Source organism: Theropithecus gelada, chromosome 13 (genome assembly GCF_003255815.1).
Source record: "Theropithecus gelada isolate Dixy chromosome 13, Tgel_1.0, whole genome shotgun sequence".
Lineage (NCBI taxonomy): Eukaryota > Metazoa > Chordata > Mammalia > Primates > Cercopithecidae > Theropithecus > Theropithecus gelada.
Window position 1 is genome coordinate 48,207,716 of NC_037681.1, and position 27,563 is coordinate 48,235,278.

Genomic DNA, 27,563 nt, shown 5'->3' on the forward strand with positions numbered 1-27,563 from the left:
CTTCGGTGGGCCTACCTCATAGCATTGTGGCCTGGTGAGGATGGGGGCTACACAGGGCTACCGATTTTTGGTGTTGTAGCTGCTATGTCTTTAAAATCGATGCTTTCATTTTGATAGAGACAGAGAGTTTTGAGACAGTATATTCAAAGATGTAGGGATCTTTTCCTCTGGATTTTCATGACTGATATATTAGCATAATCTAGTTATACAATGTGCTTAATTCAAAATTCACTACTTGTAAGCGGTAAAGATAATGGAACTGTGATAACAAAACCCATAGACGATGATGATGATGATGACTTTATCATCTTTCTTGAAGATGGAATAATGCTGTTCAGCACATAGGCAGCTTCCTGGGGCAAAGGGTAGGGCGCTCAATGCTTAAGAGATCATTAAGCCCACTCTGCCCTGGGATCAGTCCAAAGTGACGTGAAAGAACCCTGAGAGCTGTCAGCCCAATTCTGGTTTCACAGAAGAAAGTGACGTCCACAGTGAGGAACTGACTTACTTGACTGAGATCCCCCATTTCCTGATTGATTATGAATTTAAAGCCATATTTCATGATTCCCAAACCAATGCTCTCCTTTCATTATACCAATCTTCTTCTTCTTCTTCTTTTTTTTTGAGATGGAGTCTTGGTCTGTCGCCCAGGCTGGAGTGCAGTGGCGCGATCTCGGCTCACTGCAAGTTCCTTCTCCCGGGTTCACACCATTCTCCCACCTCAGTCTCCTGAGTAGCTGGGACTACAGGCGCCCGCCACCATGCCCGGCTAATTTTTTTGTATTTTGAGTAGAGATAGGGTTTCACTGTGTTACCCAGGATGGTCTCAATCTCCTGACCTCGTGATCTGCCCATCTTGGCCTCCCAAAGTGCTGGGATACTGCTCTTCTTGCATATGAGAATGATGATACATTACACACACACAAACACACATATACACATACACACACACACCCTCCTCATGGAATAGAATCTAAGCTGCATCTGGTTAGTATCTACCAAATAGGGACCAGCTGACTTGGCCAGAGAAAGCCACCTGACTGGAGGACTTATGGACAGATGAGTGTGTGTGCTTGTGTGCGTGTGTGTGTGTGTGTGTGTGCGCGCGCACCCATGTATGTGTTCTGTTGGAGTCACAGTGCTGAAAACACTTTAGAGCCTTTTCTCTGTTTCTTGGGCAGAAAAACACATAAAGCTTAGGCCACGTGCTGGACAGTGTTAACATTTATGGACTTGACTTTTCTAGAGATACTCTTCATAAAGGCTCAGTTTGTTGGAATCAATGGGTTGTGGCAGTATGAAGTGCGGTTTAAACTAGGAGACAGAACTTGGGTCTTAGAGTCTGAAATCATGGTTTCCATAACTTAAAGTGTGACACTGGTTGAACAAATGACTTAACTTCTCAGTCTCAGTCTTCTCACCGTTAATCTGAGAGAACACTACCTGCCATATCTTTGTCATAAGGTTTTTCTGAGGATAAAATGTGTAAGAAAGTACTTCGTAAGCTGTAAAGTACATATAAATGCATGATATTACTATTTCTGATATTATTATATAAGGAAGTTCATGCAGAATTAATAGCAAGGCATGCTGGCTCTTAGTAAAAGTGTGAAGTAGGCCAAGTGGTCTGTGACCCACTGTTACCTACCCACCTTCCTGCTGCCCTGGGTCCTCCAGCTCCCAAATGGAAGAGCTACACGGAAGGGGATGGAAGAAGCCTTTCTGGACCCAACCCAATGACAGCCCCAGGGTAGGCTGCCTGCCCATCCGGATTACTCTATTCTCACCTGTGAAAGGTTAGATCCTCAACTGTGGCTGCCGTACCTTTCTCTCCTTCACAAGCTGGGTAGGTAACAGGCAACTAGACTAGGACAGAGGAAACAGTGATCTCTGAGCAGCAAGGGATAGTAGGAAAAAAACAGAAGTACACGAGAATACGCTTTGATCTATACAAAGAAAGACAAGAGCAGGAGCAGGGTGGCACCTTGTATTCACATCACTCTGCTGAGATGGGCACAGTGCAGAGAATGCGTAACCATAAGCATTAGACTTTACTGTGACACTCTGAGAAAATGGAACCAAATGGGTTTTGGCTTAGAATTCTTTCTGACAGCTTCAAGTCCATTAAAAATACACTAAATGTCAGTGAAAATTTACCACAGCATGTTGTTTTGCCAAGAGGAAAATTTGTGAAATCAGGACGAACATTTAAAAATTCTCCACAAAATCATTTCACTGACTTATTTTCCATTTATTTCTATGTAGAACACTGTACACTTTGGGAGAAATCACTTATATAAACACACACACACACACATACACATTGTTCTTTTTCTTTTTTCTTTTTAGTTTTGTATCTTGAGAAAAAGTCAATGTGGTTCTCTACTTTATTCTTAAAAAAATCACAGAACTATTGCCACAACATCAAGAAGTCATCATGTTAGAGTGGCTACTATTTATTTTGAATTTTTTCACCAAATGATGCTTGATCAGGATATTATCCTAACTTTAAAGAGAGAAGTGGATGGAAGAGAAAAAAACTGGGATTTACCACCATGTACTACACCACGCTTGGCATCATATTTTATTTTATTCCATCCTTAGAACAATTCTGCAGATGGAGTATTTCTATATGCATTTTACTGACAAGGCTCAGACAAATCAGGTAATTCTGCTAGGACCACAGGCTGACAGGGACAGAAATGGGATTTTAATTCAGAAGATGCTTTCCCCACTAGTCAGTGGTGAAAAAGAAGCAAACAAAGAAATTATCTGGATTCTTAAAAAGTCTGTTATTTGCTGGAGGTGAGAGAAGAGGAGTGACTGGGAGAACAGATGAATCAAGATTAGCTACAGGTTGATAACTGGAAGCTGGGTGATGGATTTCCTCGTACAATTCTGCTGCTTTTGTAGGTCTGAAAATTTCCAAAATCAAAGGTCAAACAATAGAGGCAATGTCAATGGATATTGATAACATAGAAAATATTACATATAAACAATCTTTTGTTGTTTATTGAAAATGATAAAGTTTTACGAAAAGGAGAAAAAAACCTAATCTTCAATTCCTAGAGATGTTTGTCAAAAAGTAACTGGGCTGCCCCAGTTAGTTTTGTATGTATGTATGTATTTGTATGTATGCATGTATTTGTTTGTATGTATGTATGTATGTATGTATTTGTATGTATGACATGCAGCTTGACCTCTGCTTCTCAGAGTAGAAAACATTTCACCACCTAATGTGTACCTTGGACAAGCGGCTGCTTCAGGGATTCTTTTTTTTTTTTTTTGCGATGGAGTCTTGCTCTTGTCACCTAGGCTGGAGTGCAGCAATGTGATCTCAGCCCACTGCAACCTCCACCTCCCGGGTTCAAGCGATTCCCCTACCTCAGCCTCCTAAGTAGCTGGGATTACAGGAATTCTAATTCTACTTGTACCATTTCTTCCAACTACATTGAAGATTTATATAGAGGGATTTTGGAAATGCTACTCATGTTTTTTTTAACCGTTTGTAAGGTTCTCTAACATTATCAAGAACCACAAGACTATGAATCTCACAGATGGAAGAAAGAATATTTTACTACAGAAAGAGTATTGCTTTGCTTAACTTAAAATTAAGACGGCTAACTTTAAGATGGCGATAAAAGCTTTTATAGAAACAATGACAAATATGTATAATTACCTCCACTCCTGCGGGCCATTGTTAGGGCTTCCAAAGAAGTTGCTGGAGTTATTTCGAGCTGGCAGACCATGACTTTGGCTCTACTAATGACATTGGCTGCTGTCCTCAGGTCCTCTGTATTCAAAAGTAAATTTGCTCCAGCCACTATGACAATGATATTCTGGCCTATAAAGAAATTCCACCTATTTATATTAAAACTAAACAAAGCCAAGCAATGATATTCTGCAGTCTTATGAATACAATCACCCTTGTAAAGTCATTATACAAAATGTGTTGTAAGTATTAATTTTAACATTTCTAGGTTATTCAGCTTGAATTTTGAGTTCCAAATGTATGTTTTGTAATATCTCTGTAAGATTCACATTATTCTGATCACCTTAAGCAAAATCTTAAAAAGATTTTCCCAATATTCTTATATATAAAGAATATTAGTTGAGAAATGACATATAACATACTTTAAACATTTCTTCTATAGAAAATAGCTGGTATATGTATGTGGTAAAGGTTCTGAATCCTAAATGACAGATGCTATAGAGACGAATATAAATAGGAATAAACTCGTATGACACTGTAGTATGCAAGCAGTTCATGTGTACCCTATGGTATTCTAAAAAGTGATGCTGTCAATCAAAACACATTTAAAATATCTAACAGATAGAAAATTGTATCAGATATAGAAGAGAGAGGGATACCTGGCTTATACTATAATGGATCAAACAGAAACAGAACTAAGGATTCTGATATATTCTTATTACTTGGACCTGCTGTCTTTAATCCCACCTGAATGAGGGAGGGGTGGTGGTGCATTTCATCTGTAAGGTGAACCCTTAAGAGCTGTGCTGTCCAATATGGTAGTCATGAGCACAAGCCCCACATGGCCATTGAACATTTGAAATGTGGCTAGTCCTGGCTGGGCACAGTGGCTCATATCTATAATTTCTAGCACTTTGGGAGGCCAAGGTGGGCAGATCACTTGAGGTCAGGAGTTCAAGACCAGCCTGGTCAAATGGTGAAAACCCATCTCTACTAAAATTACAAAAATTAGCTGGGTGTGGTGGTATGTGCCTGCAGTCTCAGCTACTCGGGAGCCTGAGGTGTGAGAATCGCTTGAACCTGGGAGGCAGAGGTAGCAGTGACCTGAGGTCACGTCACTGCATTTCAGCCTGGGCAAGAGTGAGTGAGACTCTGTCTCAAAAAAAAAAAAAGAAAAAAGAAATGTGGCTAGTCCACTCAGGTGTGATTCAAGTAAAATACAAGTGGATTTCAAAGATAGTACAAAGGAAATAAGGTAAAATATCCATTCATTCTTACCATTTTAAAAATTAAAAAAAAAAAAGATAAATTTTTGGGTCTCGCTCTGTTGCCCAGGCTGGAGTGCAGTCATGCGATCTCGGCTCACTGCAGCCTCCACCTCCTGGGTTCTTCAATCAACTCTCCCACCTAAGCCTCCTAAGTAGCTGGTATTGCAGGGGTGTGCCACCACGCCTGGCTAATTTTTTTTTTTGCATTTTTAGTAGAGACGGGGTTTCACTATGTTGGCCAGGTTAGTCTCGAACTCCTGACCTCATGTGATCCACCTGCCTTGGCCTCCCAAAGTGCTGTGATTACAGGCATGAGCCACTGTGCCCAGCCAAGATAAATTTCTGATTACACACTGTAATGATAATATTTTGGACATATTGGGTTAAATATATTGCCTAAGTTAAATTTACCTGTTCCTTTTTACTTTTTAAAATGTGGCTACTAGATAATTTAAAATTCCACATGTGGCTTGCATTTTATTTTTATTGGACAACACTGATCTGGAGGAATGAGTTGTAGCAGGCATTTTCTGTGCTCCAGGCTGCTCGTGCTGATCTTGTATAGACATGACCTAAAATCACCTCTCAACACAGAACAAATTCTATCCTATCATCTTACCACAGATGTGTTTGTTGGCCACGAGGAAGGCTTAATAAAGTGGGGATGGTTCAGCATAAACCTAACCTCAGTCCTGGAAAAATTCAAAGTACCCACTTGCTGAAAGACAGCATCTCTCCTTCATTTTCTTCAGTGACCTCATTTTCTCTGTTGGAGTCAACTGCTACTTCCATGTTGCTGTCTCCCAGATCCAAATTTTTGGCCTGGCCTTAGCTGCTGAGCAACAAGCCCAAGACTATAGCTGTCTGATGGACAATGCCATATGGCTAGCTTGTTCATGCCTCAAATTTAACTTGTCAAAACTAAACTTGCAAACTCACTCCTTCGTTTAAGGGAGCTGATTGTCCCATCTCTGTGTATTTGTCTGAATTCTTCTATTACCACCTATACTCTTGAGGGCATTACTGTACACTGTAAACCAGGCAAGGTCTACCAAATAGGCACTTGACACACACTATTACATTATATCTTTGCATGGAAAATGCAGATTTTGTTCATAAATAAGAAAGAGAACTTGAGGATATTCCTAGAACAACAACAACAACAAAAGAGGGTTAAGACAAGGAATGAGCTGCTGTTGGCAGGAATAATTACTTAAAAGGTAGCTTAAATGAACACAGGCTTTCTATAGTTAGAATGAAAACTTTTATCTACTACCTTTAGGTGAAACATATCATTATTATTGCAACTTGGAATCACTAGAGTTAAAAATACTGTATTTTCTGTGAGAAATGATCTTGCAAAGCTGTATTATAAATAAAAGACACATTGTGACAAATCCTAATTTAATAAAATGCACACTGTCCACAACACATGAGGCTCTGTCCTAGGTGCCCCACGAAATGCTGGGTCCTTCTGAATATTGATTCTGATTTTAAAACATCTTATGTAGGTGTTTTTATAATTAAAACAGTTGGCAGAAATTATAAAAACCTGACTTGAAGGTTGTTACTATTTTTTTTTTTTTTTGAGACAGAGTCTTGCTCTGTCGCCCAGGCTGGAGTGTAGTCACCCGACCTGGGCTCACTGCAACCTCCACCTCGTGAGTTCAAGCGATTCTCCTGCCTCAGTCTCCTGAGTAGCTGAGATTACAGGCATGTGCCACCAGGCCCGGCTAATTGTTTTTGCATTTTTAGTAGAAACGGGGTTTCACCATGTTGGTCAGGCTGGTCTTGAACTCCTGACCTCAAATGATCCACCCGCCTTGGCCTCCCAAAGTGCTGAGATTATAGGTGTGAGCCACCACGCTCAGCCACTGTTTTAATTAATTAATTCATTCATTCACTCATTCATTTATCTATTTAGAGTCAGGGTCTCACTCTGTCATGCAGGCTGAACTGCAGTGGTGGGACTGTGGCTCACTGCAGCCTTGAACTCCTGGCCTCAAGTGATCCTCCCACTTTAGCCTCTCAAAGCATTGGCATTACAGGTGTGAGCCACTGTGCCAGGCCCAATTACTATTTTAAAAGATACATGTATCAGCTATGGCAAAGCCTTGTGGTAGACTTAGTTGTATATATAGACTTTTGCGATTTGATTGCTGTTGAAAGAACAGACAAAATTGAACACTAACGATAAGTTGGATGTAATTAGTTGCTGCCATTTGCTCAGAACGTATTCTATAAATATGACTCATCAAACTTTTCTTTGCACCTATTTACATTTATTTACCTAGTGTAACTGAAATGACAGATGAATGCTTGACTGCTTTTAGAGACAAATGTCAATTATAAGTTCACATGAAGGGTAATGGGGACATTACAGCATATACATATTATTTTGAGGCAACTTCATATATACTGGAGAGACAATTTTGAAAATCGTCTGAAAACTGATCTGAACAATCAACGTGAGAAGTATAAATAAAGGGAAACACATTTACATTTGGATTGGAAAAACTATGTTTTAGGCCTTGAGTGGTGGCTGTAGTAAGAGGTCCATAGGATTATGGGTCAAAATTGATGATGCTTCTGATCTAACTCTGGAAATACACTGTCTTACGAAATGACACTCCAATATGCAAAACACTTACCTTCATTATTGACAATTATAGAAGCAGTTCCTGTAGCAGCATCTTTAGTCTGATATGTAAATTCTGAAAGAAAAAAGAAAATTACAATCACATGTATACAGACTGGCATGTATAATTTATTTTAACAATTTCAATACAACACTAATCCTCGGAAAAACTTTTTAACCTTTAACCATCTGGAATGATAAAAAAAAATAAGTAATTAGTGCTAATTTATACCCATCATCTATACAACAAGAAAAATAGACAGCTTTATATTTAGTTGCACCTTTTCTCTGCATTAGTAACAACCCACCAAACTGCTCCTACTTTCAAGTCCCCCCAATTATTCATAATTGTATACATATGCATTTTCTAGACCAACACACTTATGTTCTTCATTGAAAGGAATGTCAGAGTTGAGATAAAAAAAAAAGGTCAAACCTATAAAATGAACTTGTTTGATTATTTTCATTCTCATAAGCTTGTTATTTCACCAAGAATCAAGGTCTAGCATATAAACAGAAATGTTGACCAGGCAGTCTTTGGTAGCAGCAAAGAGCCCTGAACTGGAGTCAGAAGATTTTATTCTAGTCCTGGCTCTGGCTCCAACCAACTGTGTGCTCTTGGAAAAATCACAGAACATCTCTGGCCTTTGGTTTTCTCTTCTGTGAAATAATGGTTTCAGTCTCTATGGCTTCTAATGAGTGTTGCCAGCTGTAACGTTCTTAAAACACCTTTTGTGAATGCAGCACCTTTTTCTCCTTGTCATTTGTCACATATCCATGAGATGAAGGTTTGTAATCTCTTATCATTTTATTCCCATCTGGAGGAATGTACATGAAGAATAAACCAAAGGACATTTAAGCAAGAATGGACAAAGCTGTGCATAAAAATTCTCTGGCCACCAGGGGAAGGTCTAATAATTCTCCTCTAGATTCAATTTTTCTCATAACAAAATCACGGAAAAAAGCTATCAACAGTAACTGTAAAAAAGATGGGAATTTTACCTGTAGAAATATCATTCTGTTTTAAGTTTTCTATATAATCATTGCCAAAAGAATCTTTGCCAACCTGTACCAAAGAAATAATGAATATTAGATCTTTTATAGTTAGTAAAATGCTACAATGTAGTTTTTAGAATACTTAGCATTTTAAAAGGGCATATCTGCATAGTACTTTACAAACATTAGCTAATTAATCTTCTTAATATAAGATGCTAGACTTGATTGCAGCCCAAAGAATTGTTATATAATAATGTTTCACTTATATCCTACTTAAAATGTGAAGTATTTAATGAACGCCACTCATTAAGTCATTCTCATTTTGAGCTGTTCATGTGATAATTCCCACTGAGATGGAGTTGTCTACCATCATCAATCCTCAATATTTATGAACAATCTCAGCTATTTGTACTTCATGGTAAATATGGGCATCTTTGTCATGACTTACCTGATGTTCCAGAATCTTTTTATCTTTTCCCTTGACACTGACATGTGGAGGCAAAGAAAAGGAAATTTTAAAGGCCCTAGCTAACTTGAGTAACTTGGTGTAATGGAATTCTGTTTATGCATCCTAGCATCTATTCTGTTAAAGGTATTTCAGTTTTTCCTTTGGACACCCATTTCTGTCCCATTCTATAGACAACAAAATTAAGTTGGCCAAGGGACCCAGGCCTGATTAAAAAGCGTGTTCCTTGTAGTCCCAGCTACTCGGGAGGCTGAAGCAGGAGAACTGCTTGAACCTGGAGGTGGAGGTTGCAGTGAGCTGAGGTCACGCCACTGCACTACAGCCTGGATGACAGAGTGAGACTCTGTCTCAAAAAAAAAAAAAAAAAAAAAAAAGTTCCACCACCCTGGTCACAGTGATGGGTTCATGAATGGGCATGTGACCTAAACCAGTCCAAAAAGACTCACTCCTGGGACTTTTATTGAAACTACCAGGGAAGACAAGTTTTCTTCCCAGTAAGATTGCTGGCTATAAGAGAATGTAAGCTTGTAGTCACTGGGGCTCACCATATAGAGACAGCTAGAAAGAAAACAGAAACATAACAGAAAGCAGGAGTGACAGACACAAACAGACACAGACTCCTAACAGCCTAATGGACCCCTAAGTCATCTGAAGCCAGCTCTACCACAGGGCTTTTCAGTTACACGAGGCAATACATTCTTTTTAAAAAATTTATTTATTTTTATTTGTTTGCTTAAGCTATTTCGAATTGAGTGTCTATTGTCTGTTACTAACAAAGTCCTGATTAGCTTCAGGCTGGGCGCAGTGGCTCACGCCTGTAATCCCAACACTTTGGGTGGTCAAGGCAGACAGATCACCTGAGGTCAGGAGTTCGAGGCCAGCCTGGTCAACATGGTAAAATCCCATCTCTACTAAAAAATACAAAAATCAGCTGGGTGTGGTGGTGCATGCCTGTAGTCCCAGCTACTTGGGAGGCTGAGGTAGAAGTGCTTAAAGCCAGGAGGCGGAGGTTGCAGTGAGCTGAGATTGCGCCACTGCACTCCAGCCTGGGCGACAGAGTGAGACTCCGCCTCAAAAATAAATAAATAAATAAATAAATAAATAAATAAAAAAGGAAAAGAAAAAGCTAGTTAGCCCAGCGCCTAGTGTCACCCCTGAACCACTGAACTATAATTTAAGTGGCTGTGTTTGTGCCTGGGTCCTGTGACCACATTCTTGCTTTGTGGTCCACTTTGGTAACTGGATCTCTCCCCGTTTCTGTCAGCACGAGTGTGTATCCTCTTCATCTGCTTAGCCCTCTAGCTCTTTCAGAACAGGTACTCTTCTCTGCCTGGCCAGCTATTTGCAGGGGCCAGAACTTTAGGTCTGTGGCTCAAAGCCAGAAAACTATGATTGCAAGGCCTTTGATACCAACTGCTGGCATCTTACCGACATCTCCCTACTGTCCGTTTCTGCAATCACTGTGCTGGTCAGGACACCCTGTTATCTTCTCCCATACCTCTCTAACGCTAACCGTTTGTCTGACTGCTACCTTGGCTGGACCTTGGCTTGAACTCTACGGTTGAATCTACAGCAGAGGCTGTAAATTGGTGGGTTGAAAGTTGAATCTGACTCCTAGATATGTTTCGTTTGTCCTACTACTGTTTTCTAAAAAGCAGCCTTTTTTTTTTTTTTTTTTTTTTTTTGGGACGGAGTCTCGCTCTGCCGCCCAGGCTGGAGTGCAGTGGCCGGATCTCTGCTCACTGCAAGCTCCGCCTCCCGGGTTCACGCCATTCTCCTGCCTCAGCCTCCCGAGTAGCTGGGACTACAGGCGCCCGCCACCTTGCCCGGCTAGTTTTTTGTACTTTTTTTAGTAGCGACGGGGTTTCACCGTGTTAGCCAGGATAGTCTCCATGCAGACTTTATTTTTTATTCATTTTATTTTATTTTTGAGACGGAGTCTCTCTCTGTCGCCCAGGCTGGAGTGCAGTGGCACAATCTCAGCTCACTGCCAGCTCCACCTCCCGGGTTCATGCCATTCTCTTGCCTCAGCCTCCCGAGTAGCCGGGACTACAGGCACCTGCCACCACACCCGGCTAATTTTTTGTATTTTTTAGTAGCCAGGATGGTCTCGATGTTAGCCAGGATGGTCTCGATCTGACCTTGTGATCTGCTCGCCTCGGCCTCCCAAAGTGCTGGGATTACACGTGTGAGCCACTGCGCCCGGCCAAAATAGACTTTATTTTAAAAACTAGTTTTAAGTTCTCAGCATAAGTGAGTAGACAGTACAGAGTTCCCATATACTTTGTCTCTTCCTACAACTAGTATCCCCCACTATTAACATCCTGCAACTAAGTGTACATTTGTTACAACTGATAAACCTACATGACATATCATTATCACTCAAACTCCATAGTTTACATTAGGGTTCACTCTTGGTGTTGAATATTCTATAGGCTTTGACAAATATAAAATGTCATATATCCACCGTTATAGTACTATACACAATCGTTTCACTACCCTAAAAATCCTCCGTGTTCTGTGTATTCATCCCTCTCTCCCCACTAGCCTCTGGCAAACACTCATCTTTTCATTGTCTCCATATGGTTTTGCCTGTTCCAGAATATCATACAGTTGTAATTACACAGTATGTAGCCTTTTCAGACTGACTTCTTTTACTTAGTAATATGCAACTAAAGTTCCTCTGTGTCTTTTTGTGCCTTGATAGCTAATTTCTTTTTCGAGCTGAATAATATTCCAGCATCTGGATGTACCAGAGTTTAAATATCCATTTGTCTACTGAAGGATGTCTTCAAAGTTTGGGAAATTATGAATAAAGCTGCTATAAATATCTGTGTGCAGGTTTTGCTATGAATGCCCTGTTATTTTTGTTTTAATTTTAATTTTGTTTTTAATTTTAATCAGTTCTCAATACTTAAATATTAGAAGACTTCACAAAAACAGACAGATGTCCAGGAGGTTCTGAACATTCAGAGGTTCTGGTAACGCCGCGTCCACATTCCTGCAAGGCAAACCGTCTGGAACTGAGAGGTAAGTGCCTTCAAGTGGGCATAGACTCTTGACTTCATCACAGTCCCTATCTAACCTACTGCAATTTCTGTGACCTGCTTGGTTCCTGTAGGCCTTTCGGCTTGCTACCTCTGAACTATACTTCTGAACTGAACTTCTATTTTTCTGTCCTGCCAGTGAGCACTACTTCAATGGACTATGTCTCAATCCAGGCTTCAGTCACTCCTGGTGTGTTCCATTCTTCCACAGAAAATTGTTCCTTTCTGGATATATCAATAGAAAGAAACCTGTCTGCTTCCTTACCATCATTTCTGAGAACTTAGAAGTCCTTTGCCCTCTCCTCCACCAAATCCAACCTCACCTGTTTTTCAGGTATCAATTTAAGGTCTACCTTCCCTACTCTGGCCCTTGTTAATCCTCTCATCTCCAGACCTCCTATGACATTCCTAATCAAGCCCATAGTTCAATATCATCTTATATTGTTGGCAATTTCATATTTGTTAGTCTAGCCTTCTTAAAAGCTTACTGGAGACTCTTTAGGATGTGATCACATCAGTTGCCCTTCTGTTCATTTCCCTTGGACCCATCTTGTAGTCATGTTCCATTCTTTTTTTTTTTTTTTGAGATGGAGTTTCGCTCTTGTTGCCCAAGCTGGAGTGCAATGGTGCAATCGTGGCTCACTGCAACCTCTGCCTCTTGGGTTCAAGTGGTTCTCCTGCCTCAGCCTCCTGAATAGCTGGGATTACAGGTGTGCACCATCATACCTGGCTAATTTTTGTATTTTTAGTAGAAATGAGGTTTCACCATGTTAGCCAGGGTGGTCTTGAACTCCTAACCTCAGGTGATCTTCCTGTCTCAGCCTCCTAAAGTGCTGGGATTACACGCATTAGCCACCACGCCCGGCTGTCATGTTCCATTCTTGAAGGAACATGACTACAAGCACCCAAACTATTCTAGAATGGTTCCATACAAGGTTTTGTTTTCAACAGCTTCCTTGAAGGCACTCTCACACTCTTTTGCCTATAGCAGTGAAATACTTTTGGGCAGAAAGATTCTTGGAAACCCACATAGTCTGAAATAGCCTGTCTGTGTGAGCTTGTTCCACATGAAGGAAGCCAGGTCAAGAGCAACTATGGACAAGCGCTTGCACATAAGCCAAAAGGGAACGCTCAGAACTCAACATGCTCTTTGGAAATCCCAGGCTCAGTTCTGTCCTGAATATTGTAGAGTAGTGCCATCCGACAGAACTTTCTGCAGTGATGAAATGTTCTATATCTGTGCTGTTCAATACAGAAAATGTTTTCTATTTGTTCTGCCCAATACAGACACTCAAAATACAGACTGTGTGACTGAGGAATTCAATTTTTAACTTTGATTACATTTAAATCTAAATATCCACAAGTGGCTAGTGGCTTCTATATTTGACAATGCAGCAAGGGTAATGGAAAGCAAAAGGGCTGGGTATATGACGAACAAGAGCATTTCTTCAGCTAAGGGTGTTGAGATGCTTCTTTCACTCTTATCACTGGGAGGGGTCCTTCTGCACTGAAGCAGAGCTTTGGCAGGGCTTCCAGAGTCCAGAACTATGACCTGAAGCTAAGGAGGGCAACTTCAGTCAGCACCATAACTTCTATTTTGCAAAATGATTGAGGAATGGTTGTTTAGGCTGCTTGGAATCCTCAAATGGCAGAAACCATCTAGTAATTCTACTCTTCAACATACACTTGGGGTGAATAAAACATAGGAGATCAAAATATCGTATCCAAGGCCACATGAAATTGAATATTCTGCTCGAGAAGTTATCACATATATTAAAACAGGTTACCAATTTCAAAGCATTAGAATACAGAAAATAGGTTTAACACTAAAACTAAGATGAATATAATTTAATCCTTGCAACTGAAGACATTTTGTGACTTTTCAGTGCCTGAGGGTTATAATGAACAGCTGGTTGAGGAGACTAAGTTGCATTTGTTGTCATACAAAACCCAGCTGTTACTTTTTTGAATAAATCCTTCAAATTAACTTATATATTGTCATTTGTGGCCTTATAACAAAATACATAAGAAGAATCTATAAAATCTCAGTTATTTAAGCTTGCTGGTTGTTTAAATCCTAGATAAAGGGGTGTTTACCTTAATCATGGCGTTTAGGCTAGGCATGGTGGCTTATGCTGCAATCCTAGCATTTTGGGAGGCTGAGGTGGTAGGACTGCTTGAGGACAGGAGTTCGAGACCAGCCTCAGCAACACAGCAAGACCCCATCTCTACAAAAAATTAAAAAATTAGCTGGGTGTGGTGCTGCATGCCTATAGTCTCAGCTACTCTGGAGGCTGAGGTGGGCGGATTGCTTGAGCCCAGGAGTTTGAGGCTGCAGTGAGTTGTGACTACACCATAATACTACAGCCTAGGTAACCTGTCTCTGAAAAAAAAAATGGCCTTTGGGCATGGTGGTGCACACCTGTAATCCCAGCACTTTGGGAGGCCAAGGCAGGCTGACTGCTTGAGCTCAGGAGTTTGAGATCAGCCTGGGCAACACGGTGAAACCTTGTCTCTACAAAAAATACAAAAATTAGCTAGGTATGGTGGCATGTGCCTGTAGTCACAGCTACTTGGGAGGCTGAGGTGTGAGGATCACCTGAGCCCGGGGAGGTTGAGGCTGCAGTGAGCCCAGATTGCACCACTGCACTCTAGCCTGGGCAACAGAGTGAGATCCTGTCTCAGAAAAAAATGAAGACCTTTAACACACAAAGTTAATGCTACAATCACCATTATTAGGCCTGATTATATGAGAGTGGTGATAGGTTTGAGATAATCCAGTTATTTTCTCTCATTTCTACCATTTCTTCTTATATAAGGTGTATACTATTTGCTTGGTTATAGGATCATTTGTTTGAACATATGGCTGAGCATTCCAATCAACAGAGCCAACCACTTTTAGCTAGCTGTCTTTCAACAGAGTTCAGGAAAGGACAGATTTCACCTCATTATATATTACCTGGAAAGACCTGGTGACTAATTTTTGATCTCTGAAAATGAAAATCTCAATGCATGATCAGATGATTCTCCCACAGTAATCTAGCACAGAAGGTACTTTTTGGTTAAGGTGATGGATACTCTAATGCACTGCTTTTCAAGCTATCCATGGAGAAACATTGGCCTTGTTTTCCTTTTCTTGCTTTCAACCCATTGTGGACTATTTTATAAAATACAATAACAAGGAGATGAAAACAAAAAAGAGTCATACAAACTACAAGGCCTAATTTATTATTACTATTATATTCAACAGCTATGAAGTTATTCTGTCAAATTGCTATAAATGATCCTAACTGCTTACTCTCCATTCCTGTACTGTTTGGACCAGTGACAATCTACATGCAGCCTGGCACCAGTCTGAGGACTGGACTTTGAACAACGCCGCCTTAATACACCGAGTTAGGAGGCCAGCAGGTCTTACTTTCTGGTTGGACCCTGCTGGTGGAAGCAGGATCTGGTCAAAACATGGTGCAATGAAGAAGCTGGCTGAAACGGAGGAAAGTGACCTCTAGTTGCTCTCACTGCTCATTAGCACAAGACGCTCCTACTGGACCCAGGATAGTTTACAAATGCCATGGCAATGGCCCGGAAGTTACCTTATATAGTTCTGAAAATTCCCCACCCTTTTTCCAAAAAGTTCTGCATAACCCACCTCTTAATTAGCATATAATTTAAAGTACATGTAAATATAGTTGCTAACAGTCCATACACTACCCTCTGGGCACCCAGCCTATGGGTTAGCCGTGCAGCACTGGTTCAGTCAAAGTGCCTTTTTCTTATCCTTGGCTCACTCTTAAATTCTTGCCTGGGCAAAGCCAAGAACCCTCCCTGGCTAAGCCCACCAGGGCAGCCTGCATCAGTATCGCCTCTGTCACAAAACTTCATGCTTGATGGTTCTGAAGGGAGAACAGATAGCTACCTGTATTAGAGAGTTTGACAGTCTCATATTTGAAGGAAGTAAGACAGGGTAATTTTTTGAAGGTGTTTCCAGTTTGCTGATTCCTGACCTGGGTCATTTGGGTTCATACCTGCTCATGGTTTCTGTGCTCATATTGGGCCACTGCATCTTGAGTTCCTTACTTGACCATGGTCCTCTCCTGAACTGCCAATTTTTGATGTTTAGGAATAACTTCCTCCTCTTAACATTTGGCTTCGATGGAATGGAGCAGGAAACACTTAACTCAGGTGAAGTCTTAAGAAAGACGTCCTAATAGGCTCTTTGTCCTGGGAGGACGACTTTCATATTATACAATATCTGTGGGGATTTTAAATCTGAAAATACCATCTCCATTTATCACTGGACTGTAGCTTTGGTCCATGATTCAGTTAAAAACTGACTAAATAACTTTTAAGTACTTCAAATGTTTCATTATACATGTATCACTGTATAAATATTGACGTAACTCTTTTAATATTCTTTGTCACAATATCTTAACAAATATTTCTCCCTAGCTCAATATAAGAAGTTTGTTTGGGCCATCAGTCTTACTTTGTAAGAGCTTTAAGTTTAGTTTGTTACAGGTAGTAACAGGTAAATCAATCTTGCTGAGAAAGCCATAGAAAATTTTTACCTGTTTTTCTTTTGCTCCATCTGTTCATTTTTATCTTGATAAATTTCATAGTTTTGGTTTCTACTTAGAACTTGTCATCTTTAAAAAACTGCTATAGGCCGGGCGCGGTGGCTCAAGCCTGTAATCCCAGCACTTTGGGAGGCCAAGACGGGCGGATCACGAGGTCAGGAGATCGAGACCATCCTGGCTAACACGGTGAAACCCCGTCTCTACTAAAAAATACAAAACAATAGCCGGGCGAGGTGGTGGGCGCCTGTAGTCCCAGCTACTCGGGAGGCTGAGGCAGGAGAATGGCGTAAACCCAGGAGGCGGAGCTTGCAGTGAGCTGAGATCCGGCCACTGCACTCCAGCCCGGCTGGCAGAGCGAGACTCCGTCTCAAAAAAAAAAAAAAAAAAAAAAACTGCTATAAAGCAAGTTTGACTAATTTGCTTAATAAAAATGTATTTCACAATGGATAAAATATGATTAATGGACAGAAATAACTTCTATTATAAAAATATATTATTTTCTTTTTAAGAAGTCTAAGAATATTGTGCAATTTGCTTAAGCTTTTAAATAATTCCATGTCTAAAGGTCCCAGGTTATCTAACCAAAGTTACCCTGGATAGGTTTTAGCTACAGTCATGTTTTTTGATCCTCTGCTATGCAGACACACAGGCTAAAATCCACTGCGGTGCTAAACATTAGATGACTAAATCAGGGGCATGGTAGATATATAGAACTTTCAACATTGTACAGATGCTAACATAAACCGTCATACGCAAATAGTACTTTTGCTTTAATCAACCTCCTAACTGGAACATTTCCCAAAATACAGCCCCCTGCTTTTATTCCTCTCCCACCCACTCATATGGTTTTAGGATTCATTTCCCAAGTTCAGTTCCATAATTCAAATATTTCTCTTTGTCATTTCTTTCTTTACCTCAAATTCAACAGACCTAAAATAAAACCAATTTCATAATCTTAGGCTTGGAAGAGATCCCAGGGGACATCCAATCTTGACTTTAATGGCTACATAAATAGCTTCTATAAAGCTTCCAAGACGGAGGGGTTCTCTAATCTCTCCTTTAACGTCTCCAGCTCTAGGAACTCCCCTCTTTCAGGAAGCCATTTTGGGTACATAGCTTCCAATGCCAATTCTACGTCCAGGTTTTCCTACACAGGAAATTGTATCATCCTCTTTCCAGTTCCCAGGTCCTCTTAATTAAGTCAGCACCATCTGATCACTCTCCAAACCTTCCACAGCTAATCAGGTACGAGATGGGTCAGGCCTAAGTTTTTAATCAGCCCCCTCTCACAGCCCCATAATTCCTGGGACATAATTAGTTGCTGATTAATTACAATGATATTTTAAATCTATCAAGAGCTCAATCTTAGTGAAAGAGGGTTTCTTACTTTGAATCTTATGCTTCACGTGATGTTTTTGACCCAATAGCCATGTGAAAATTATGTTAATCATAGGTTAGACATAAAATTACAGTTCACTAGTAGATGAAGTGATAATTGTATAGTTTAGACATCATTTAAAACTCCTGTGGAGAGAAAAGTGCTGACTGCAATGAAAAATGACATTTTGAGAATTTTGGTAAAATCTATATAGTTCACAGGAGAAAGCTCATTCTTTTAAGTTCCTTGTATTTTTCTTGCCCTTTAATAATGTACAGACCCAGCCTGGCTTTCCCTAAAAATCAAACAAACACAATTATCTACCTTTCCTGTTATACTAATACTATAATGCTAGCACCTTAAAATTTCATGAAAAATGAAAAATGTAAACTTTTGGCAGCCCATTTAATTTATTTTCAAATTATTTCAGTAGCATGGATAAAAACAGGAATACTGGATGTTACAATATCATATCTCTACATACATGAAAACAAAACAATGCCAAAAGATCAGTTATGTGCAGTTCATTAAGGCCAAGATTCTTTTCAGATCTAAGATACAGCATTAGAAGAAAATGACTTAGAGATGAGTAAATCACCAGTTATTACACGAAGTTTCCAAAAGCTGTGTTGCTGCAGTGAAACCTGCTAAAAACAGGATGACTCATGCTGTTGTTTAGAAGCTGGATGACAGAAACCCACTGGAGTAGGCTAATTTCCCTCACTTCTCACACCCCAGTTAGAAACTCATTACATTCAGGGAATGCAGCATTAAGTTATTTGAGAACTGCTACTTCCCAGAGGATGTAATGAGGCAGACATTAATATAAAGGACAAGGGAGACTACTCTCTCTCATTTAGATCTTTAAAAACAATAAACTTCCATAAGAACTGAAAGCAGGTACTCAAGTAGACGTATATGCATGTTGGTAGCAATGCTATTCATAAGAGTCAAAATGTGGAAACAGCCCAAGCATCCATCAATCCATTCATTGATGAACAAAAAAATTGTGGTATATCCATACAACGGAATATTATTCAACCATAAAAAGGAAGGAAATACTGATATATGCTACAATGCTGTACCCCAAAACCAGTATGCTAAGTGAAAGAAGCCAGGTACAAAATGTCACATAATATATATTCCATTTATATGAAATGTCCAGAACAGATAAATCCATAGAGATAGAATGAAGACTGGTGGTTCCCAGGGCCTTAAATGGAAGACAGAATAAGAAGGAACTGCTTAAGGGGTAAGGGATTTTGTTTTGGAATGATAGTAAAGTTCTGTAACAAGACAGAAGTGGTGGTTGAATGTATTAAATGCCACTCTACATTTTATAAGCCGCTGAATGGTTCACTTTAAAATGGTTGAAAAAAATAAAAACAATGAACTCCAGTCTTAAAACCAGATTCTTACCTCTAGAATCCTCTCCACTATACTTTATACTTACCTTGCACACCATGGATGTCGTTGCTCCAAGTCGAGCAGCTTGGACACACTGGTTGGCACCTTTCCCTCCAAAGCCAATAAAAAACTTATGTCCGTGGATGGTTTCTCCAGTTTTTGGCAAACGAGAAGTAAGACTATTGTAATTTAAAAAGAGAAGAAAAAAGGCATATTGGTAACTGTAATCAATTTAAGTTCTTTAGAAGAGAGGGAAGGCTATATGGTAGAGCTCTAAATAGTCTTAACACTTAGAATTACGAGCAGAAGCAAGGAAGATTGTCTCTTCCTTTAGGATGACATTTAGTAGTTTGCATCATTATCAAGAATGAGTCTCTTTGACAGAATTCCTCTCTGTCTCCTAGAGCCCACTACTGTGGCTAGTGTACTGCATCAGGGTTATTCATGAATACCTTTCCTTCATATTCCCTTTCCTAATGCCAGCACAGAACTTTATTCACAGTGGGATTTAATAAACGGGATGAAATTAATGTATATTTCTATATGGATTTATCTGGTTACTTTAACAAGAAGCAGGAAGTGTATCAGGATTCTGATAATCAAGTACAGGACCTAAGGAGAGAGGGAAGTTACAATTCCAGGTACTAAAGAATCTTTTTTGTTTACTAAGGGGTAGAGTAAGAGTGGGGTGTTCAGACAGCAGGATCAGGTTTTAGTCTTAGGCCATACTGCATATCACATCATTTCATGCGCTCACTCAAAAAGAGCATCTGTTTTAAAAAAGGAACCCTAAAGAGCTAAGTTATTTTTAAATTTTTATTATGGAAGGTTTCAAACCTATAAAAGTAGAGAAAGCAGCATATTGACTTCCCTTGCCCTCATTCACCTATCATCCAGATTTAATAATTTAATAATTATCATCTCATAGCCAATCTTGTTTGAGTCAATACCTTCATCAGTTTCTCCAAGAGGTAAGAATTTTTACCATAATGCTATTATTGCCTAATACTGATAGTATTAAGTGAGGCAAAAATAATAAAAGGTTTGATCCAGGGTATGATTTTTATATTTCATATTAAAGATGGAAGGTATGAAGAAATAAAATATTTGAAGGATGGAAGGAAATGATTGACTTTAAAATGAAAGAGGCGTTCTGGGGAGTTCTAGGGCACGTGAAGAAGATGGGCGCAGGTGGCACAAACATTGGCTAGTTGGCCACAAAGAAGTGGACCAAGGGCCAGAGGGAGAGATAAAAAGAGGGTAGATGTGACCATAAAAGGTTAATTAGCTTTAGATAGGGAAGAAAGGTAAAGAAGTAAGTTCACAATAGTAAGGCCACTGAGAACCTATGCTGCTTTTACAGGTTAGAAATCTATATTAATTTCCCACATAGATTGTAATCTACCTGAAGCCAGTATCTTATATTAGAACAAAGCAATGCCAATTCCTCTAGGTCCCTAACAGCCAGTTTGCAAGGGGATGACTTATAACTGATGCTAAGAACACACGATTGTTTCAATAAGGACCAAGCTCAACCTGTTAACCTCCCTTATATAGCTCTAAAAGTGTCAATAAATTGAGCTGAACTACTCCATTCCCTTGCAGTACACTGTCAAATATGGTTGAGATTCAAAAGAGCCTTCTCAATAATTTGAAAACATCCCACTCCTCCCCTTTAAATTCTATTTTTATCTTGGATTCTAAATGCATTTATAGTACTGATGAAAAAAATATACATCTAGAAGGTTCACTTCTGAAAAAGGTACTCAATCAAGAGAAAAATGGTTTTAATGTAATGTTATTATCCTGTCATTTAATTTAGCAATGACAAGTGATGATGAGATTTTGATTTGCATTAGAAATCTTAAACATTTTAGGATTCTGTTATGAACAGGCAATGATGAGTAATCTGTGTGATTGAGTAACTATGTGAATTCTTGGCTTACTGATGCTGCTACAAACAACACTCACAGCAACCTTAAAAAGAAAAAATATCCCATGTGGCTAAAAACAGGCCAAATAACTTGATTAGTAAGACTGTCACTAAAGAAACTTACGATTTCCACTATATTTATACTTAGATCTGGGTTACAATTCACTGGTTTGAATCAAGTGTAATTTTTATTATTGACGTGAGAATTCATTTAAAAATCACCAGATGATTACTGGGATGCATATGTATGTGGGGGAAGGGCAAAATCATGGGTACAGTAGGTGTGTTTGATGTGGGAGCAGATGGCTGGGATTTAAACTCATTTCTAAACAACTTCTATTAACACAAGCACTGTATTAATTCAGTGATCACTGAAATTCTTCACTCTTTTGGTATTTTGCTAATTTCTCCTCTTTTTCTTCTGCATCCTTCCCCTACTCTTGTCTTTCTTCCCTCAACTGTAGACTTTCCCTGCATGAGGACAGGGACCAAGTATGTCATGTTCTCCATTTTATGCAATGTGTCTGTCACTTGACAAGAAGTTAACAGATATTTGCTAATTGAACAGATTTTTGTAAGACTCTCCCTTTGTCTCTCCCTCTCTCTCTTTTTTTTTTTTTCAAACGGAGTCTCTCTCTGTCACCAAGGCTGGAGTACAGTGGCACAATCTCGGCTCACTGCAACCTCCACCTCCTCGGTTCAAGTGATTCTCCTGCCTCAGCCACGCGAGTAGCTGGGATTACAGGGATGCGCCACCAGGCAAGGCTAATTTTTGTATTTTGGGTAGAGAGGGGGTTTCACCATGTTGGCCAGGCTGGTCTCGAACTTCTAGCCTCAAGTGATCTACCTGCCTTACCCTCCCAAAGTGCTGGGGTTACAGGCATAAGCCACAGCACCCAGCCTCCCTCTGTCTCTTTTCTGTGTCTCCCCAATATAGCATCTATTACTGTTCTGAAATGAGGATGTGGAAGTGTAGATTAGGGAAGCAGGGGGAGACTGGCAGGGATGACTGGGCAACTGTCTGACAATGACAACTTCATATTTTACCAGACCTTGCCCATTGCATTCCCAGTATCAGCAGCATTCCTCTTCCATAAGCAAGAACTGTAACTAGAAGTGATATATTCCTTCATTCATGCACTAATTCAACAAATGTTAATCATTGTGTCCTGATGTACCTCCAAGGCAAAATCAACTTGTTGACAATGGCATTAAACCTAACCCCGATGCAAGTAATACACGAGTGAAGAAAATATGTCACGGAATAAGGAGATTAGTACGTTTGATTCTTTTTTTTTTTTTTTTTTGAGGTGGAGTCTCACTCTGTCTCCTAGGCTCAAGTGCAGTGGTGTTATCTGGGCTCATTGTAACCTCTGCCTCCTGGGTTCAAACGATTTCCCTGCCTCAGCCTCTCGAGTAGCTAAAATTACAGGCACGCACCACTATGCCCAGCTAAAATTTTTTGCATTTTTAGTAGAGATGGGGTTTCACCATATTGGCCAGGCTGGTCTTGAACTCCTGATCTACCTGCTTCAGCCTCCCAAAGAGCTGGGATTACAGGCCTGACCCATGGCGCCTGGCCTGATTTTTTTTTTTTTTTTTGAGACAGAGTCTGCTCTGTTGCTGAGGCTGGAGTGCAACACAAAAATGGCTCACTGCAGCCTCAACTTCCTGGGCTCAGATGACCCTCCCAACTCAGCCTCCTAGACAGCTGGGATCAACAGGTGCACACCACCACCTCCGGCTAATTTTTTGTATTTTTTTGTAGGATGGGGTTTTGCCATGTTGCCCAGGCTGGTCTCAAACTTTTGGGCTCACGCGATCCTCCTGCCTTGGCCTCCCAAAGTGTAGGGATTGCATGTGTGAGCCACCGTGCCTGGCTGATTTATGTTTTTTAAAAGGAAAAAGATGGCCGGGCGCGGTGGCTCACACCTGTAATCCCAGCACTCTGGAAGGCCGAGACGGGCGAATCACGAGGTCAGAAGATTAAGACCATCCTGGCTAACACGGTGAAACCCTGTCTCTACTAAAAACACAAAAAAACTAGCCGGGCATAGTGGCGGGTGCCTGTAATCCCAGCTACTCGGTAGGCTGAGGCAGGAGAATGGCGTGAACCCGGGAGGTGGAGCTTGCAGTGAGCCGAGATCGCGCCACCGCACTCCAGCCTGGGCGACTGAGCAAGACTGTCTCAAAAAAAAAAAAATAAAAATAAAAAAAAAAATAAAAAAAAGGAAAAAGATATATGTATATGTTCTCCCATGATATGTACATGCATAAAAAGTGAAAAGTTAAATGACAGGTATTCACAAAGAAAGGTGGGGACTAAAAGTTCGTGTTTTACTTTATATTCTTATGTACATAAATACATATGACAAGAATATTTCAGCGTATTATACGATACCACTTGTCACTACTTCAGATTCACGTGGCCTCTGCCTCATTTACTAGCCACGAGTTCTTCATGGGCACTAGCTGGCTTCTTGCAGGTGTCACCTAACAGAGCCTTACTGAATGCTGCTGTCATCCCACCCCTGGGTTTCTGTCTCTTCAGACTGTCCTGAAGGACTAAGCAGCCAGTGGTCAACTTGCAAATGTCAAATACCTTTGTATACGCTCTTCCTTCTTCCCTGTCCCCTGCTCTTGACTCCTGGGTTATGGTGCTAACCGAGTATGTGCACTTAAGCCTCTGTCTTATGCTCCAGTTTCTGTTAAACCCAGACTAAGACAGTTTACGGCTGATTTAATTTTTTTTAAAGTAAATAAACTGAAGAGTGGAGAGAGCAACTAGAAAGTTAGTTACAAACAGGCAGAAGCATTTCTGAATTATAAATCCTAATTTACTTTGAATTAGACTTTCCTATCTTTCTTCCTTATTGAAATCATGAAATTATGCTCAGGTTCAAGAAAGCATCTGCACAAAGCACTGTCTCCTGGGATGAAAGCATTACTATGATTTGTTCTAATTTTAAAAAAAGAGGTTTAACAGAGTGTCAAAGACAGAAAAATTAAATTGCTCAAATTAAAAAGAAAAGGAAACAGTATTAGTAGAGATACGTTGTTACTACCATTTAAAGGTAAAAACTGTAAATTTCTGAATGAGGGAGAAAACCTGAACAGAGAAAACCATGCCTAAGAAATATATTTGAATTTAAAACAAATGCATAGCTTTTAAAATGCCACAATTGTCTTTAGGTTGGATTGAAAGGAACAGTGATAAATGTTCATACATGGCCCCAGTCTTCCCTGCCATGAGAGGCCACGTGGTTAGAGCCTGGGTGTGCCAGGCAGGAGGCCTGAGCCACTTACTGATTGTATTACTTTTGACAGCTTTTCCCTCTTTGAACCAGCTTCTTCTCTTGCAAAACAGGTTTAATAATACTTGTCAACTCCTTAAATGCCTGGGTTTTGTGCTCTGAGTTAATTCACTGACAGGTGTTACCAGAACAACTTATCAATTGCTCTTAACTTCTTGACAATGATGTGGTTTTTACAGATTCTCAGAGATTATTCAAACCAAAGGAAGAAATGACCCGGTTATATGGGGATGAGAAGTCTTTCAACTAAAGAGGTCACACTAATATTGGCTTCAGCCAAAAGTCACCAAATGTGTTGCTTTTTGGCTTTTGCATCGATCTTTTCTCCTTTTGGCTGCAAGCTTCTGACAACAGAAGCCTCTATAACAGGAGATTGTACTGTTAGTTATTACCCAATTAAAATTCATTACGCTAATTTATTATTCTTACTGCCTGTATTCTTCAACCATATCTGTTCTTCTCGGCATTTGTATATGCCACATTTAAAAGGCTGAGAGTAATTTCAAAATCAAGTTAGTGACATCTATTTCTACCTCTGTAAAAAAAAATTCCCAACTAAAAATTCATTCTATGTTCCCTAACCCTTCATTTGGAGACATATATGTTATTTATTTAAGGTAATGAAACATAAATTACCCTTTATACAGTTTTTAACTGATCTTGATTTCTAACCCATATCTTTTTATTTAAGAGACAGGTTCTTGCTCTGTTGCCCAGGCTGGAGTGCAGTGGTATAATCACAGCTCACTGTAACCTCGAACTCTTGGGCTCAAATGATCCTCCTGCCTTGGCCTTCTGATTAGCTGGGACTATAGGGGCACACAACCATGCCCAACTAATTTTTTTGTTGTTGTTGTAGAAATGGGGTCTCGCTATGTTGCCCACGCTACTCTTGAACTCCTGGTCTCAAGCAATCCTCCCGCCTTGGCCTCCCAAAGCACTGAGATTACAGGCATGAAACTCTTATCTTTTCCTAGCTAAAATGTCTGTGACAAAAATGTCATTTTGTCTGAAGATGCAGCTACTCTGGAATTTGTACAGTGGACAAACAACACTCTAGCCAGAAGTGACCAGTCTTTCAGAGTGTCATATCCTTGACCCCTGTCTACTTAAAATTTACGTATGTGTGAAAAAGTGTACCAGGCAATGAGAGAGACAATAAAGATTAGTACATTATGGTATTCTCCCATGTTACAGTCTTACAGGGCTGACTTCATTCACATCTCTGCTCAAAGGTTACCTCTTTAGAGAGGACTTCCCAGACCACCTGATAGGAGACACTCCGTTCTTGATATAATTTTTAAGTATTGACTTATTTATTCTGACAAAAACAAACAAACAAAAAACAAAAACCACCAGGTTTTTGAATCAGAGATAGTATTTACATACTTATACTTTAGTTCTAACAGTCCCCCACAAGGTTACATGATAAGAATAACTCCCCAGTAATGAAATTTGGAGCCTATGTAGGACTTTTCACACACAGCTGCTGCTCCTTCTCCCCTCTGGGGTGGGGGAAGAAGCAACTTGCATCACCTGCACATGACTTACTGACCTTTGCTTTGTAAACAAATCATCTCAGGGGGAGAAGGGGAGGGTCTCTAGGTTTACAACCCCTAGCATGAAAACAAATTATCTTGGGGAGAAGTCTCTGAATCTCTCCACACGTCTTTAACTTCCAAGGCTTGTTTGCCATTCAAACATTCTTTAGGCTGGGCGCAGTGGCTCACGCCTGTAATCCCAGCACTTTGGGAGGCCAAGGCGGGTGGATCACGAGGTCAGGAGATCAAGACCATTCTGGCTAACACGGTGAAACCTTGTTTCTATTAAAAACACAAAAAATTAGCCAGGCATGGTGGCGGGTGCCTGTAGTCCCAGTTACTCGAGAGGCTGAGGCAGGAGAAAGGCGTGAACCCGGGAGGCGGAGGTTGCAGTGAGCCGAGGTCGCGCCACTGACTCCATCCTGGGCGACAGAGCGAGACTCCTTCTCAAACAAACAAAAAACATTCTTTAACTCGGTGCCAGAAATCTTTGCTCAGAAAGTCCTGATCATGCAGAAACATGAAAACATTCATGAAGCATTACTTCCCAATAATTTTCTTCATAGCAATATCACTACATGACATTACAATACTCATTTCCTTCTTCTTTTCCTGCTTTCTTTTGGATTAACTGTATTCCATTTCACGTTCCCCGTTTGTGTGTTATAGTCTACCTTCTCTCCTCCTCCTCCTCCTTTTTTTTTCTGTAGAGACAAATCTCAGTAAGTTGCCCAGGGCTGGTCTCGAACGCCTGGCCTAAACTGAGCCTCCTACGTTGGCCTCTCAAAGTGTTGGGAATACAGGCATAAGTCACCATGCCTGGCTGATTTCCCCCCCCCCCTATTATTTTAAAAGTGTTTGATCTAGTGTTTAGAATACGCATCTTAAACCGATCACACTTTATTTTCAAACAGTACCATACCACTTTACTTAAAAATGTAATCTACTTTACGTATTCTTCCATTTCCTCTTTCTAACCTTTGTGCTACTGTCATACATTTTACTTCCACATGATGTGAACCTCACAATACTAGGTTACTACTTTATTAATTTAAAATATCAATTGCCTTTTAAAGAAATTAGGAAGTGAAGAAAAAGTCTTTGTATTTACCCATATATTTACCATTTCTGGGGGTCTTCATTCCTTTGGACGGATCTGAGTTTCCATTTGGAATCATTTTGGTTCCACCTAAAGGAACTTCCTTTAACATTTATTATAGTGTGAGTTTTCTGGTGATAAATTCTTTTATTTTCCTAAAAAGTCTTTAGGAAGTCTTTATCTTTCC

At 40.1% G+C, this 27,563-nt stretch overlaps 1 protein-coding gene across 2 annotated transcripts in view; it reads right to left on the reverse strand.

Moving 5' to 3' along the window:
• Positions 1-27,563, reverse strand: part of RBKS (ribokinase) — a 110,861-nt gene that overhangs the window by 60,387 nt on the left and 22,911 nt on the right. For both annotated transcript variants that reach the window (XM_025405844.1, XM_025405845.1), the window contains exons 2-5: positions 19,536-19,668; positions 8,621-8,684; positions 7,632-7,694; positions 3,680-3,844 (exon numbers count right to left, since the gene is read on the reverse strand). In XM_025405844.1, the coding sequence (XP_025261629.1) occupies positions 3,680-3,844; positions 7,632-7,694; positions 8,621-8,684; positions 19,536-19,668 (425 nt within the window). The remainder of the gene's footprint in view (positions 1-3,679; positions 3,845-7,631; positions 7,695-8,620; positions 8,685-19,535; positions 19,669-27,563) is intronic.